Source organism: Salvia miltiorrhiza, chromosome 5, assembly GCF_028751815.1.
Source record: "Salvia miltiorrhiza cultivar Shanhuang (shh) chromosome 5, IMPLAD_Smil_shh, whole genome shotgun sequence".
Lineage (NCBI taxonomy): Eukaryota > Viridiplantae > Streptophyta > Magnoliopsida > Lamiales > Lamiaceae > Salvia > Salvia miltiorrhiza.
In genome coordinates, this window is record NC_080391.1 from 3,895,523 (window position 1) to 3,910,374 (window position 14,852).

At 36.7% G+C, this 14,852-nt stretch overlaps 3 protein-coding genes across 10 annotated transcripts in view; all 3 read left to right on the forward strand.

Moving 5' to 3' along the window:
• The first annotated feature begins 702 nt into the window (after positions 1-702).
• LOC130985223 (ornithine transcarbamylase, chloroplastic) lies at positions 703-3,596 on the forward strand. Of its 3 annotated transcripts, XR_009088925.1 has the most exons (6): positions 747-1,050; positions 1,665-1,999; positions 2,401-2,532; positions 2,636-2,911; positions 3,221-3,510; positions 3,542-3,596. XR_009088925.1 is itself a non-coding variant. In XM_057908059.1 (5 exons), exons 1-5 carry the CDS (start codon positions 849-851, stop codon positions 3,401-3,403), a joined length of 1,128 nt encoding a protein of 375 aa, XP_057764042.1. In that variant the 5' UTR covers positions 703-848; the 3' UTR covers positions 3,404-3,557. The 3 variants fall into 3 exon arrangements, 2 of the variants coding, with proteins under 2 accessions (XP_057764042.1, XP_057764043.1); XM_057908059.1 differs by having other exon boundaries at positions 703-1,050; positions 3,221-3,557; XM_057908060.1 differs by having other exon boundaries at positions 722-1,050; positions 1,668-1,999; positions 3,221-3,557.
• A 986-nt stretch (positions 3,597-4,582) lies between these two features.
• LOC130985259 (uncharacterized) overlaps positions 4,583-14,852 on the forward strand; it is a 920,555-nt gene continuing 910,285 nt past the window's right edge. Inside the window, exons 1-8 of one of the 6 annotated variants that reach the window (XR_009088928.1) lie at positions 4,626-4,884; positions 4,970-5,236; positions 5,560-6,009; positions 6,709-6,970; positions 7,040-7,137; positions 7,342-7,434; positions 8,514-8,653; positions 8,765-9,324. Coding sequence is in view for 4 of the 6 variants with exons in the window: in XM_057908131.1 (XP_057764114.1) it covers positions 5,575-6,009; positions 6,709-7,137; positions 7,342-7,434; positions 8,514-8,653; positions 8,765-9,206 (1,539 nt within the window). In the remaining 2 variants the exon portion in view is untranslated. Of the gene's footprint in view, positions 4,885-4,969; positions 5,237-5,559; positions 6,010-6,708; positions 7,138-7,341; positions 7,435-8,513; positions 8,654-8,764; positions 9,325-14,852 lie in introns of those variants that run through there. The other 5 variants (XM_057908133.1, XM_057908134.1, XR_009088929.1 and 2 more) reach the window with 5 other exon arrangements.
• Positions 9,932-14,243, forward strand: LOC130985280 (la-related protein 6A). Its single transcript, XM_057908182.1, has 11 exons — positions 9,932-10,445; positions 10,903-10,984; positions 11,620-11,714; positions 11,912-11,980; positions 12,058-12,137; positions 12,261-12,345; positions 12,874-12,921; positions 13,008-13,073; positions 13,147-13,284; positions 13,664-13,784; positions 13,859-14,243. Exons 1-11 carry the CDS (start codon positions 10,251-10,253, stop codon positions 13,981-13,983), a joined length of 1,104 nt encoding a protein of 367 aa, XP_057764165.1. The 5' UTR covers positions 9,932-10,250; the 3' UTR covers positions 13,984-14,243.

The following is a 14,852-nucleotide window of genomic DNA, read 5'->3' on the forward strand; positions in this document are numbered from 1 at the left end:
AACTCTGATGAACCCCTTTATTTATATTGCTGGTCTGTAATATCCCCTAAGGGAAACTACTTTCAAACCCCTGCTAAGTCTTTAATTTTGTTTTACCAAGCAAGTAATTTAATTTGGTCTTAAAGTCTTCCTTGAAAAAGAGTATAGTTGCAAATGCTTCCGCTAAAGCAAGACATAAATTCTATTTCTTTCACCATTTCTTTTATTAGTCGTACGATACTTGGTATACGCTATCACTGGCTATATCGGGCTGCGACAGTGGTATAAAATTATATCACCCTTTTAAGGTATAAAATTATATTTTTCCCAATGGATAAAGAGCTGCTCGAAAATTATACAACATACTCGAATTTTTTCATACATCAAAGCAAGCGAAGTATAAGGTGGCAAATGTAGCTTATACATTCCTTATACCTCAAAGCAAACACACTATAAGTATAGAGAGAGAATATGTTGCTAAAAAATGAATGAGATATTTGTAATGAGACATTCCTTTACAAAAAGTGAGACATTTGTAATGAGACGAAAAGAGTAATATTAATAATGATAATTGTAAGTGGAGAACATGGTTCATCATATAATGGATAGTTTCTAAAAATAGAAATGAACTAATTTTTATAGACATTTCAAAATGATAAAAATTGACTATTTTTTATGCACGGAAGGAGTAATAACAAAATTGGAAATTATGTTAGGGTTTTTTGGTTTACATTTACGGCGTCGTTTCCCCAAAGAAACGTGTACGAGCCCCCGTTATCAATAGCTGCAAGCTTGCTATCAGTGACACCATCACTGACCCACTCATTCACCAACAATCACTGAGAGCACTCTTTCTCAAACCCCAATCAATGGCGGCGTCCATTTCTTGCCACCTATCCTCCGTTTCCTCACCGGAATCGGTTTCGCTCTCGTCATCGTCTTCGCATTCGCGCGGTGCTAAAAACCTCCTCAGGTTCCCCGGCGTCTCCGTAGCCACTCCTGCAATTCGTCGACGAATCTCTTGCCAGACAGTTTCGTCTGCGCCGCCCTCGTCCTCTGTCAATCTTAAAGGTTTGCGCGCTTTTTCCCTCTCTCGCTATTTCTCTTCCCGATCCTTGATTTTTAATTTATTTTTTGGAATATCATATGCTAGTGATTTTACGGTTCAACATTTCTTCATTTGCCGGAAAATGCATGGGTGTGTGGTCTTTAAGTTATGTTGTTAGGTATTAGAGCTAGATTTCTTTCATTTGCCTTCTATTTGTATCTTCATTTTGATTCTCAAGATTAAACTCGCCGTGCCTTGGTAAAACAATCGAAATTGTTTATAAAATAAAAATAAAATTGAAGTTCAAAATGGTACTTGTTTAGCGTAACTCCACGCTCTTCGTTTAACGACGCTGAGTTTTATTCGTCTATTTTACTGTCGCACGAACTTTTCAAATGTTGATGTTTAGTTTAAAAAAAAAAGGTTCACTATATTCTTGTTATCTGGCGAACTCCTTTTTCATTGTGTAGGATTGCATTGTCTTCCAAATTCATCTCTGTTTCAGTGTAATTGAGAAATATCGTAAATATTTGCAACGTATATGCAAGTATAGATGATTTTACCACATCTGATAGGCTATTCGATAACAATTACAGATTGCAATCATTGAAGTTTGAATATGGTTTTGATGTTTCAGCAGAACTAGGCCTTAAGGATTTCCTTCACATAAATGATTTTAACAAGGAGACCCTATTGAAGATTCTAGATCGAGCCAAGGAGGTCAAGGCTCTTATTAAATCAGGAGAGAGGATGTACCTTCCATTTAAAGGAAAAACTATGGCTATGATATTTGCCAAACCATCTATGAGGACAAGAGTCTCGTTTGAGACAGGTTTCTATTTGCTCGGAGGGCATGCTCTATACCTTGGGCCTGATGATATCCAAATGGGTAAGAGAGAGGAAACTCGCGATGTTGCTCGTGTACTGTCTCGCTATAATGATATCATTATGGCGCGAGTTTTTGCTCATCAGGTATGCTGGTGAGTTGTTACTTAAGGGCATCCAACTTCAGAATGCACTTGATGATTTGGTTTTTATTGTCTCAATTTTAATGTCAAAGCCCTCTTGTGCTCTGTGCGCGCGTGTGTGTGTGTGTGTGCGCATTGGCAATCTATTAATCAGTCATGTATTAGTGTGTCTTGGCTGCCTAATTCTTACAGCCAATATATGATTTAAATGTTACCACTTCTTAAAATAAGAAGGCACCCCGTTTTTCCTGTATGAGTTCACTTAAGGACAACTTTTTTGCCGATCTGTTTCTTCACATTACTAACTTCAGAGTGCAGTTCCCTTCAATTGGATAGTTGGACAATGAAATAAATAAGGTTGAAAGTCTTAACTACGTATGTTACAGCAGTCCTTTTCTTTTGCAGGACATTCTTGACCTTGCTAAATATGCCACTGTCCCTGTGATCAATGGCTTGACAGACTTCAACCATCCTTGTCAAATTATGGCTGATGCACTCACGATCATTGAACACATTGGTCAGCTGGAAGGGACAAAGGTTAGCTTTTGTGTAGCTAGTTTGTAGGTGGCTATTTTGCCTTTCAATGTTTTTTACCTGTTGAAGGTGGATAACCTTAGTGTTTCTATTTGGCAAATCTTAGGTTGTTTATGTTGGAGATGGGAACAATATTGTGCATTCCTGGTTGTTGTTGGCATCTGTCATTCCTTTCCACTTTGTTTGTGCCTGCCCTGGAGGTTTCGAACCTGATCCAAGGACAGCTAAGAAAGCAATAAAGGCTGGAGTCAGCAAAATAGAAATAGTTAATGATGTCAAAGAAGCCGTAAAGGGAGCTGATGTCGTCTATTCAGATGTTTGGGCCAGCATGGGGCAGAAGGATGAAGCTGAACACCGCCGTAAAGCTTTTCAAGGATTCCAGGTATGCACCTTCTAGGGATAGATAGTATTTGGAAGCATTACACAGTATGAGGAAAGAAAATGAGAAGTAAGCTGTGAAATTAAGCCATAGTCAAGTAACTTCATTAGAGAGGAGCCCTTTCGTTTGTCATGATCCCATGTGTTTCTGCTGTTTGGAGTTCTTGCTGCACTGTTACAAATCTTTAAATTGTGCGGTCAAATGCTGTGAAAAGTGCATCTTGTTTGTCGGCTTCCATTGAATGAACAAACGAACTCTTGAACATATTTGAGACATCATGTTTGTAATCATGCTGTCTAAACAATTTGTTAGGTGGATGAGGAGCTTATGAAGATAGCAGGTCCAAAAACATATTTTATGCATTGTCTGCCAGCTGAGAGAGGTGTCGAGGTCACTGATGGCGTCATTGAAGCCCCGAACTCCATCGTCTTCCCCCAAGCCGAGAACCGGATGCACGCACAGAATGCTATAATGCTTCATGCCCTTGGGCTGTGATTGCTGAACCTTCACCTTTGAAGTAGCTATGTTTTGAAAACTTCTCTAATTGTTGTATCAGTTTCAGAGTTGATCAAAGAGAGCACCTTTTTGCTTTGAATCTTGCATTATCAAATGACATCTTGTTTGCAATAAAGGTTAACTGTTGAGGAAATATGTCCCTATTTGATCAGTTATAGTCTATTATGTTGCATTTCTGTTTTTGTTTCTCATTTATGCATATGAAATTATTCGATTTTCTGTCTTTTTTCTCGTAAAAGATATTCATTAAGTTGTCAAATGGGTCATTACAATTTTTGGTTGATGGGAAATGTTTTTGTTGTGTTCATTGTGATTGTGAACTGTTTTTTTTGTCTTACATAGTTGAATGTTTTATTATATCCTAAGTTATTAAGTATTAATATATGATGTTTATTGCAATATATACTAAGTAATAAGTATAGTTAGTAATGATACAAAATTCTATTTGAAATGCCAATATATTTTAGTAATTGTATTATAGCACTGACTATTGATATTTGATAGCGTAAAACAAGTTGAGAAAATAATTCTTATTTCTATAATATAATTTTTTGAATATCTAACAACAAAAAACCAAACAAATTTGAGGTAATGGGTTGAAGTAGCCCAAATTATGGAAATAATACTCGTATTTATGACTTTCTTACTCTTATCTTTATATTCTTTAGGTTTTGTTTTGCAACTTAAAAAAAAAAAAGACTTGAATGCGCTTGTGAATAGTTCTACAGCTAAAAAAATAAATCAAAACGAATGATGCAATTTGCAGCAGCATTCCAACCTTTTACCTCAAACTCAAACCTAATAAAATACTCTATATATTTCCTTTCCATTTACTTTTTATAATTTTCAATTATATCTATATATATATTGTTTTCAAAATATACATTAACCCAAAAAACTTTTAAATTATTAATTTTTTATAATTATGTTTTATATCGTGTGATTTTTATATTTATTAAATGTTGTGATTTTATTTATTTCTAATGTCTTTGTTATAAATTTAATCAATAGCCGAACTAACAAATTAATTAAGCAAACTAAATTAACATTGTTTGACTTAATTCCAAGCAAATTTCTTTTAATAATATTAGTCCATTAACTGTGAAGACCCAAGCTAAGTAAATTAAAAATGGGCCATTTCATTTCTAAAATAGGCCCATTAAAATAGGCCATTCACTCTTTTCTTCTTCTTTTTTGCTCAAACTCTTTTCTTCTTCACTCACGCTCTCATTCTCTCTCATTCGTCTCTCTCACTGCTACCCAACACCAAACAGAAAACTCTGCTGTTTCTCCCACTGATTTCTCCACCTCAATCAGGACTACTAGTACAGCTGCTATCCTTATCCTTTTCTTTGTCCGAACATCAATTCAAGTTGTTCCTTCTGAAATTGGGGCGCGACATTTCAAGGAAAGGTATTTATGGAAGATAATTTTGCCTGGCATTTCTTTTTACGGTGAAGGTATTGAATGAATTGTTGCTGAAATCACGTCTGAAATTTGAAATTGTTGCCGTGATTTTCACAACATTGGTTGAAATTTTTGCAGAGATATGTTTTGAGTACGTTATGATTCTGAGAAGTATGCTGATGCTACGGGAGAAGTATGAGCTAAAATTGATTTTCCTATTTGAATTGTGCTCGTCTTGTGTAGTCGATGTATGTGCTCATACAGGATGCTACATATTCAGAACTAGTATGATTTTTAGAAACAAGGAGAAAGCTTGTCCACATAAAAATGGAGTAAATGATTAGGAAGCAGTTTGTGATCAATCATGCATGTAACATTGAGTACGACAGGCAAATTCACTACGTAGTAAGTTATGGTCTTTTCACACCTGATTTGATTTCATTTGTTTAGTTAAGTCTTAAAAATGTTGCTTAATTTTGCAGTTATACCTTTAGATTGTTGCTTGGGTCTTATGAAGTAAGCCACGAGTATACTTAAAAGAATTGGTAACTTACTTGATGAATATTATGAGTAGTTCCATTTACAGCATTTACAGTTTAAGTCGCGAGAATATTACAATGCCTTCAAACCAACGATTTCATCCCCGATGTTTTAGCACTCAACCTCCTTAACCAGATATCCCCAAAACCGTAATTTTATCAAAATCTCAATTTCCATTTTCCGTACAGTGACGCGAAACACGCATGATGCAATCACCATGCATAGATGCTTGCAAAGCCTTCGGAAGTAGCGGCTTCTTCCTGAAAGGCTTCCAAAAACAGCAGCAGTTACTCGCGAATAATCTCGACGGTCGATCTGTTTCATCTTCTCCAACGCATAGGTACGGTTATCCCTGTATTTCGTGCAAATTTGAAGACAAAAGTTACCGCCTTGTTAACGTCCGGGGAAGGCCGAGGGAGGATTTTGAGGTTAGTTGTTGGAGAGGGAAAGTGGGGGCCAAGGGGAAGGATAATGTGTGGAGTATTGACAACGAGATGTCGAAGGCAGAGAAGGAAAAGGGCCGAACGCGGAGGAGGAAAAGGGGAGGTAAGAGAGTGAGGAATGTATATCAGAAAGGTGATAGAGTTCTTGTCTCCAGTTCGATGTTGATGGAAGTCGAAACCATTTTACAGATGCAGGTAATATAAGTTTATGTTTAGGACTCACAGATTGCTTGCTTTCCCTAGTGTTTTACTTGGGTGATTATCTATTGTTGAACTCGGATAGAATTTATCAAAGTAAGGGGTTTTTAGCAGTGAGAAGAGATATAGGAGGTGTGATGTGGATAGAATCTATGGATAAGATTCATGATGTTGCCATTTTATTTTATTTGTGCTATGCATTTGGTGATTGATGAATGCTATGTGTCAAAATTTCATGGGCTAGCAATTTTGTTTCATTTGAGCCAATTTCTCGGTTCAACTTTTGAAGAAGACATGTGATAAGTGAAAAACTACGCTGGTTATTGGAGCCTTGATTCATTGAGAGAATATTAAAGGAGTAGTGTTTCTATCAAATACATCCCTTATTTGTTTGAGTTTCTATTTGTTTGTATCTCCTCAGTCTGGACGTAATGGTGTCATCTGAGCTTGTTTCACACAGCATTTAATATGTCTGCTAGTTTCACCTATCGGGTTATCTGAGACTCTAAGTTGATTCTTATCTTTAGTCCTAAGACAGTCTCTCTAGTTTTCGTATTCTAAATGTATTGCAGCAATATTTTTATTCATCTTTTTTGCTTCATCCAAAGTTTACAATAAATACATTCCTGACTTGATTTGATTTCAGTGAGCATGACTCTCCTTCTTGGCGTTGATTCATAAGATGTAGTGTTGCAGGAACCGGTGATTAGGCCTGCATGGCACACATTTGTAAGTAGTGTCAGTGGAATATGGAAGGGAGTTGGAGCCGTATATTCTCCCATTACTGCTGAAATGGAGCCTATAGAGATTGGGAGCAAGAATGAGAACCTATTTGACTGCTATACTTTGTCTCATATCAAGGCACTGCCATCTACTTCTGGAGCTCTGAATTCTCAAATACAAAGGAAAATAAATTGGGTTACTTTGAATCCTTATGGTGAATCACAGAATAATAAAGGTAGTCTTATTTATAAAAAACCAGATGCATCTTTCGCCATGAAAGAAACATCTGACAGAGTATCTGCAGGTCCTAATTTGCCAAAAATTGAATCATTTGACTTCGGAAGAAGTGATGTGATGGAAGAAGATGTTATGGGGATGGAAGCTGGTCTTATTTATTTTGAGGTACCACTAGTTTTGCTCTATTTACACTGATTTATGGTCCCCTAAATATTTCAGTATTGTCATAAATGTATCCTATCAAGTGGTTCAGATCAGAGCAAGCATTTTTATAACTAACATTATTTTCTATCATGGCCAAGTGATGTTATTGCGTAGCAGGATGGTAACGCTTTTATGTTTCTAAAAATTTTAGAAATGATTTTTCAGGATGGGTCTTACTCCAGAGGTCCGGTGGATATTCCGGTTGGTGAATATAATGAATCCAATTATTACCTTTCCCCAACTTTCAAGTTCGAACAAGTATGTATCTATTTATCATAGAGTTTGTTTATGCTGCTTACTTTACATGGCACCATTTTTGTAATAATTTACTAATATTAACTAATGTGGCAAGTTTTGCTGGCTAGATTTTGCTTTCTCTAATAAGTGGTCTTAGACTTGGAGCTGCCAGATAGAAGAAAATGATAGTATACTGATGAAAAATGAAATCAAATTTTCAACCAGAATATAACTTACAGAGAAGCACTAATAATATTCTCTTCCTTTTCCTACATTTGGACTAAATCTACTTACCATATCTACTTTTACATGTAGCTTAAAATCAATCAATGTTTTAAAAGGCGGTTTTGAGGCACGCCTTGGTGCGGGGCGGTCAAAATCCGTGGCTGAGGCGGCACCTCACCTGGTCCAAACAGGTTGCACGCCTCGGCCCAGCTGAGGCATTGGGGTTGAAATGTTTTTTTTTTCCCCTCCCTATTTCCTGAGCTAATAAAGTCCGAAATTATATGAGTTTTATGATTTCAGCCTCAAATTTGCTTGGGTTGTTAAAAAACAGCCCTAATTAACAAACCAAAAGGAATAAAAATCATCCTAAAAGCTAAAGAAATTTGACAGAAGTCTCCTGCTCCCTCTCTCTCTCAGTCTAGCAGCCCTAATTGGACTTGAGTTTAAGATTTTGAAGACTTAATGACTTATAAGAAGTAATTATGAACTTATGTTCTTATGTGTTCTATTATCTTAGTAATAATTTTATGTGTTTTGTATGATTTACACCTCGGTCTTATGCCTCAGACCGCCTCAAGGCTTATGCCTTGTGTGGCAGTAGCAAAGCGTTTTGCCTCATAAAATGTACGTAAAAACATTGTTTAAAAGAAAACATTATTTGAATTTGATGACAACTGATGTGAGAAATCTAAGTATTCGTGATCACCTCTTCTTTTTGTATTTCTCTGGAATCTTCAAGTAGTATTACACATAGAATTGTAATGGACTTTCTTTTGTATAAGCTTTACTTGCATATGAATACGCTGTCCATTCTTTCCCCGTCATATACACAACCTAAACAAAAAGTGTAATCCTCTCTGCGTTCCCATTTCCAGTGTTTGGTTAAGGGCTGCCATAAAAGGTTGCGTGTGGTGCATACCATTGAATTCAGCAATGGGGGTTCAGATATCCAAATAATGAGGATTGCTGTTTATGAAGAAGAATGGGTTAGTCCAGCCGCTATCCCGGATACAAGGTATCCTCGGCGACTTGGAAACTTCTGAATATGCTCATGCATCAGCTAACAAATTCTTCTAAGCCATGTATTTGTCTCAAAGAATCTTTTATCCCTTATTCAATTTGACAGTGAGTTGGAGTTGGATTTGAAGCCATTCTCTCAGAGGAAGAGAGTCCAACCATCAGAGCTGAGTGGGTCTTGGAAGGTGTTTGAGGTGAGCGCAACGCCTATATACGGCGAGGATATGACCCTGGAGGAAGGGACGAGCGCGCCTTACGTGTATCTATGCACTGAAGCCTTGAAGAAGAGAAGCTTGCCGGAGAATCTGGTTTACTTTGGGGAGGAGGAGATGGTGGATATGCAAGATATGACCGTTCTCTGGCTACCGGGAGGGGCGACTGCGTACGTCGACGTGAAGAAGGAAGGCATCTTGTGTGTAGGTGTTGGGTGGTACTCGGATGAGGGAATGAATCTGGTGATGGAAAGGGACTATGGATTAGATGGGAAACTGAAGGAGGTTAGATCCAAATCCGAGATGAAGAGAAGATGGACTAATCCTCCACCTATGTGAATGTGATCCCTCCCATCTATTTAGGGGAACCATAAATCAGTGTAAAAAGAGCAAAATTTGTAGTATCTCAAAATATTGTAATTTGCACTATTACACGATTTTTATCATCTTAAAATATGTACTACTGTGTTAAGCGATGATAAAGTGTGTAAGCATTTGTGTGTAATAGTGCAGTTTGAACTATTGCATATTTTATCAACGAATTTTCATGTAATAGTTAACATTGTAATATTACACGAAAATTCGTCGACAAAGTGTGTACGACAATTTGTCGATAAAGTATGTAATAGTTTAAATTTGCACTGTTACACACAAACGGAAAATGTCGTCGGAAAATTGCCGAAAAATCACCGGTAATATTGAGAAAGAGGATGGTTGAGACTTGAGAGAATGTTGGGAAGGAGGATGGTTGAATTTTGTTTTTTATCCTTTTTCTTTACATTTTTGGAAAAAGAATTATATAAGTTTTAAGATCATTTTAACAAAAAAAAAAAAAAAAAACTACAATTTTCACAATTTCATCCTTATATTTTGTTGTTGGCTGGTGGATTGTGTATGAATTTTCATCTGGATTTATAGAATGATTATAAAACTATTCCTGAAACTTGACTTAGCCACCAAAAAAGAAAAAAAGGGGAAAACCTTTCTTCAAAAATTAAAAAAAGATTCTCACGTCTTCTCCAAAATTTACAAATAACACCTAATCTACACGCAGTAAGTGGGAAATGCATTTCTTTTTTAGTTTTCACCAAAAAAAAAAAAAGAACTTGGAAATGCATTCCAGACTTTTTAAAAAAAGTTGAATTTCTTTGATAATTATTTTCCTCTTCCGTGTCGTGAAATATTTTTAATTTATTATTATTTTTTATTATTAACTGCGCGCACGTGTTAAAATATGGAAATATTTCACCGTATATTTAACCATTGGAAGCGAGAAGCATTTCTTCGAGAGATCGAGAGAGAGAAGAAAAGAGGGGCAAAAAAAAGAGCGGGAGGTTTTACCTTTCTCCATTATTGACGTCTCTTCTTTCTCTCTCCTCTCCTATGGAACAACCGGCCCTCCACTTCCCCGCCGCCTCATCTCCGCCGTCCGATAATGAATTTGACCACGACGAGGATCACCACGATTTCTCCCCCGTCGGCTCACCGGAGCTCACCGAATCTCATTTCCCGCCGCCGTCGGATCAGCCGCAGCCTTCCGTGCTCTCCGATGATCTCCGCCGCAAGATCATCAAGCAGGTGACTGCTCTGCCAAATATTTGTCTGTATACGGGTGTTCCGTTGATTGAATTTTATTCGGCGTCGATTCAGAGGGCTAGTCGCAATCTGACAATATGTGAACTTTAAGTGAATTGGTTTATTTGCTTGATGATTGGAGGTGGTATTCATGGGTCTCTTGAGCAGGTAGTAGGGTTTTTGAACTTGAGGGACGACTTAGTGCAGCTCTTCATTTGATTCCATGAACTTTTAGTTTACTATTTGCCTCTTGATTCAATTTTTTTCATAAATGGGCTAATTGGTTAAAGAGCGAAGTTTCCAGCGTCATCCACATGTTTCTGGAAAATATTGTTTAAAATTGATTTCTTTTTAATGGTTTGTCCAATACATATTTATAAGCCTGATGAAATTGTAAAATTATAATTAGTCTGTTTTTATTAACCAATCAACTTACTTATTGAAACTTTGAGTTTTGCAGGTGGAGTATTACTTCAGTGATGAAAATTTGCCAAATGACAAGTTTATGCTGAAGTATGTAACAAGAAATCCAGAAGGGTTTGGTCAGTGCCAGACTTTGTTCTACTCTTATTAGCTGTAGAGTTGCTAGAGAAAAAGCCATTATAGTTATTACATTGCTTCAATAAAATGCTAAAATGCAACCGCTTCTTTCAGCAGAATATGACATTCTTTCATTTGATATTACAAATGTTTGGTGAGTACCCTTTGAGGATCTTTAGATGGAGGGAGTATCTGCCTGATGATGGGATTGGCTAAATACATATGGTACTAAAATATCTCATGACGCCCTAATTGCTGCATTGGATATCTGGCATTGAACAGAATGGTGATCGCAAGCTCATGAGTTCAGGGTTCAATTTATTACTTCGCTTTGTTAACATTTTGGTATTGCCCGATCGAAGGGTGGTTATGCTTATTGAGTCTGATTCAATGATTCATAACCCGATGCATTCCCCAGGTCTGTAAGGAAAGGATAAAAAATTCTCAGCATATTTAGCACAGGACCTTTTTTTCTTACAATCAACTGGGTGGCCTTTTGATGCAGTGTGCCAACTGTATACGTGTTGAGTCCTTGTAATTTCAATATTACATGGCAGGTCTTTCATGAGCATGGATTTTCTAAATTGCCATCCCAAGTTCTTCTGTCACATGTCTAAAAGGAATGCTCTTTCTGCAGTTCCTATTGGAGTTGTTGCCTCATTTAAGAAAATGAAGAAGCTAACAAGAGATGCATCATTGATTGTGGCTGCATTGAAGGAATCTACCTTTCTTGTAAGTGGATCAGGATCAATTTTACTAAGAAAAATATTTCTAATAGTTTGCCAAAGCTTATAGAACTAGCTGTAGCTTTAAACTTTGCAATGTTACCCAAGTTAGATTGCTTTGTTTCTGAGGCAGTTTTGTCTAATCAAGGTTATTTACTTAGCATTTCTCAATATGACTAGAAAGACTATTCCTGCTGTCATCAGGTTGTTAGCTCTAATGAGAAAAAGGTGAAGCGACTTCATCCTCTTCCATTAGCAGACAAGGACCCAATGGTAGAATTCTTCAATCAATTTTATCTTTATTCTACTAAATTAGCTTAAAAGAATCTTAAATTTTGATCATGTAATAGGTATGCACTGTGCTAGTGGAGAATCTTCCCGAGGATCATTCAGTGGAGAACCTTCATAGAGTGTTTGGTGAAGCTGGAATGTATGCATATTATTTTCTATTAAATCATGCTATCACCCCGCTGCTTCTTTTTCTCCCTTTTCTTGCTTTTATGCTATTGTCTGGCTATTCTAGTTAATAATTCTTTTTGTTTCTGATTTCTAGCATAAAGAATATTACTATTCGTGACCCACATGATGCAAGAGACCCAAAAAAGTGCACCATAGCGGAGAAGCTGATCAGCGGAAAGGTGTGCTTCAGTTTGATTTTTCTATCAGCTCTACCAAATAGGATGATGCAAATGCAGTAAAGTTCTACAATATGAATAGTTATCATTGAAGTGGTTAACTTAGTATATTGTACTTGTACTTGTGCTTTTCAACTTTAAAGCATCCACTTGCTACTGAATAGAATAAAGTCGAGATACTCCTACTATGGTGTATTGAAATATTTTTTTTCTTTTACATGTCCTTTTTCGTTTTCCTTGTGTACATATTATTTTGAGATTGATTTTAGATGTAATTTGTTTAGCTTTTGTTACTCATAAATTGTCTCTGCAATGTGGTGCTCTTGATTAGATTGTCAATCATAAGGGAAAAAGGCCTAATGCTTTCAATATAGTTTATTATTGTAAATATGTATTGATTTGTATTATGTATTTGTTCCTTTCATGCATGTGCACCTATAAATTGAGTTCATATGGAAGAAACTTACACACAACATGCATATGGGTATTCTGTTGTGTGTGCTTTTGTTTTAATCGGGCTTTTCTCTGTAGTTGCATGCCCTTGTGGAGTACGACACTGTGGAGGCTGCTGAGAAAGCTGTGAGTTCATTACCAGTGATTTTTCCCTCTTCTCCTTTTCTGTTTGTCTTTCAGCCTCGTATCATTGATTCTTAGATCTGGTTTAGGTGGCCACTTTGAACAACGAGCAAGATTGGAGATATGGATTGCGGGTCAAGCTTCTGAAAAAAACGGTTTGTAGTGCTATATTGCCTTCTCTTCTTTTGGCAGTAGAGCAGTATGACAATGCCTTTTTTAATTCCTTAGAACAAGCCTGGGCAGAAGAAAAAAGTATGGAGAGAGTTAGAGCCTGACAAAGGTAGTACCGTTCAGACAACTGAGCCAGCTGCCGGTGAGGAGAACCATGATGCGAGTGAACATCATGACGATTCACACGATGAGGAGGTACTTTCCAATTCCTGGGGGGCTTTTCATATTTGTCTATGCCTTGTCATTACTTCTGATACTGAAATTCATAGACTGGCAGTGACCTACTTAAAGCAGCAATTTTGCTGTATTTAACTGAAGCTTCTTCATACGTTTTGATGTTGTGGTACTAGATATGGTGGAAAACAGATGATGCTTCAGCTTTTTGTTGGTTGAATCGATATGCAGTTGAATTACAGCTGCAAAGAGTTGTTCCTCTAGATGATAAGAGTTTTGCTTTGCTGCTCTCACAAACTTGAGCTTCCACATTTGCACTACTTTTAACTTGAGTAATATGGAGCATAGAGTCCAGTTGAGTTCGGTTTAGCGTGTATGTAACATGTATATTGTTCTTTAGGATGTGGATCCTTTATCTAGAGATAAGAACGGGACGCAATTGCCTAGAGACAAAAACGGGCAGAAGGGACGAAACAGAGGACGTGGAAGGAGACAAAAGTATCACAGCACAAATGGACATGGTATTTTTCTCGTCTTGACAAATTTTCTACACAATACATCTTTTATCTGGTTCAAACTAATATTTCCACTCCAGGCCACGGAACCCAGTATTCCAGCCATGGTGTTGAACCATCGAAGCCGCCACCAGGCCCCAAAATGCCAGATGGAACGCGAGGGTTTACGATGGGCAGGGGGCGGCCTCTTCTCGCGACCAATTGAGTTTCGAACGGTGTGGATTGCAGTATCATCTTGTTGATATAAATACGTTTTTTCATGTGTAGCTTGAACATATATGAAAATCTGCCCCAGAAACCGATCTTATCATTATCAGCTTCAAAAATGGTTTGGTTTTTCACAGATTGTGTGAATTATGTGGGGACTCCTCAAGTGTATGAAAGGGAAATTTCCTCGCAATTCAGATTATCTGTCTTTGTATTTTAATACGGTCTCTGCTATATAATGTAATGGTGTTATTTGTATGTAGCTGTGAACGTACATGACACTAACATATACTCCCTCCGTCCCACCCAAGATGCAACATTTTCCTTTTTGGGCCGTTCCAACCAAGATGCTACATTCTTTATTTGGCAAAAACTAACACTAATTAAATACTATTTTCTTATTACATTTTTTCCTACTTTATCATTTTTTTATTTTCTCTTTCTTACTTTATCACTAATTAAATATTTTCTTATTACATTCTCTCTCCTACTTTATCACTTTATTACTTCTTCTCTCCTACTTTATCACTCATTCCTTAAATCTTGTGCCCAAAAGCAATGTTGCGTCTTAAGTGGGACGGAGGGAGTATATATTTTCATAAGCTTATGAATAATGAGTTTAGCATTTTCCCAATTTATTTCGACTCCATATTTAATAGACTTGAGTTTGAGCATACACATAGTTGCTCTTTTTAAATATGTCATCATTTCTCTTAAATGTGATACGAGTTTTAATAAAATACTAGTTAATGAATTGTAAATAGAGTAACGGTTCCACCTTATTGTGAGTAAAAAATTTATCAAAAATAAATTGAATATATTTTATAAAGACGATAAAAATGACAAATTGAATATATTTTATGAGGA

Excerpts from the sequence above, each read along its gene's own strand:
- LOC130985223 (XM_057908059.1), top strand. The coding sequence starts at position 849 with ATGGCGGCGTCCATTTCTTGCCACCTATCCTCCGTTTCCTCACCGGAA. Across the intron at positions 1,051-1,664 it reads GTCCTCTGTCAATCTTAAAG|CAGAACTAGGCCTTAAGGAT; the intron begins GTTTGCGCGCTT and ends TTGATGTTTCAG. Across the intron at positions 2,912-3,220 it reads AAGCTTTTCAAGGATTCCAG|GTGGATGAGGAGCTTATGAA; the intron begins GTATGCACCTTC and ends ACAATTTGTTAG.
- LOC130985280 (XM_057908182.1), top strand. The coding sequence starts at position 10,251 with ATGGAACAACCGGCCCTCCACTTCCCCGCCGCCTCATCTCCGCCGTCC. Across the intron at positions 13,074-13,146 it reads TCAAGCTTCTGAAAAAAACG|AACAAGCCTGGGCAGAAGAA; the intron begins GTTTGTAGTGCT and ends TTAATTCCTTAG. Across the intron at positions 13,285-13,663 it reads ACGATTCACACGATGAGGAG|GATGTGGATCCTTTATCTAG; the intron begins GTACTTTCCAAT and ends ATTGTTCTTTAG.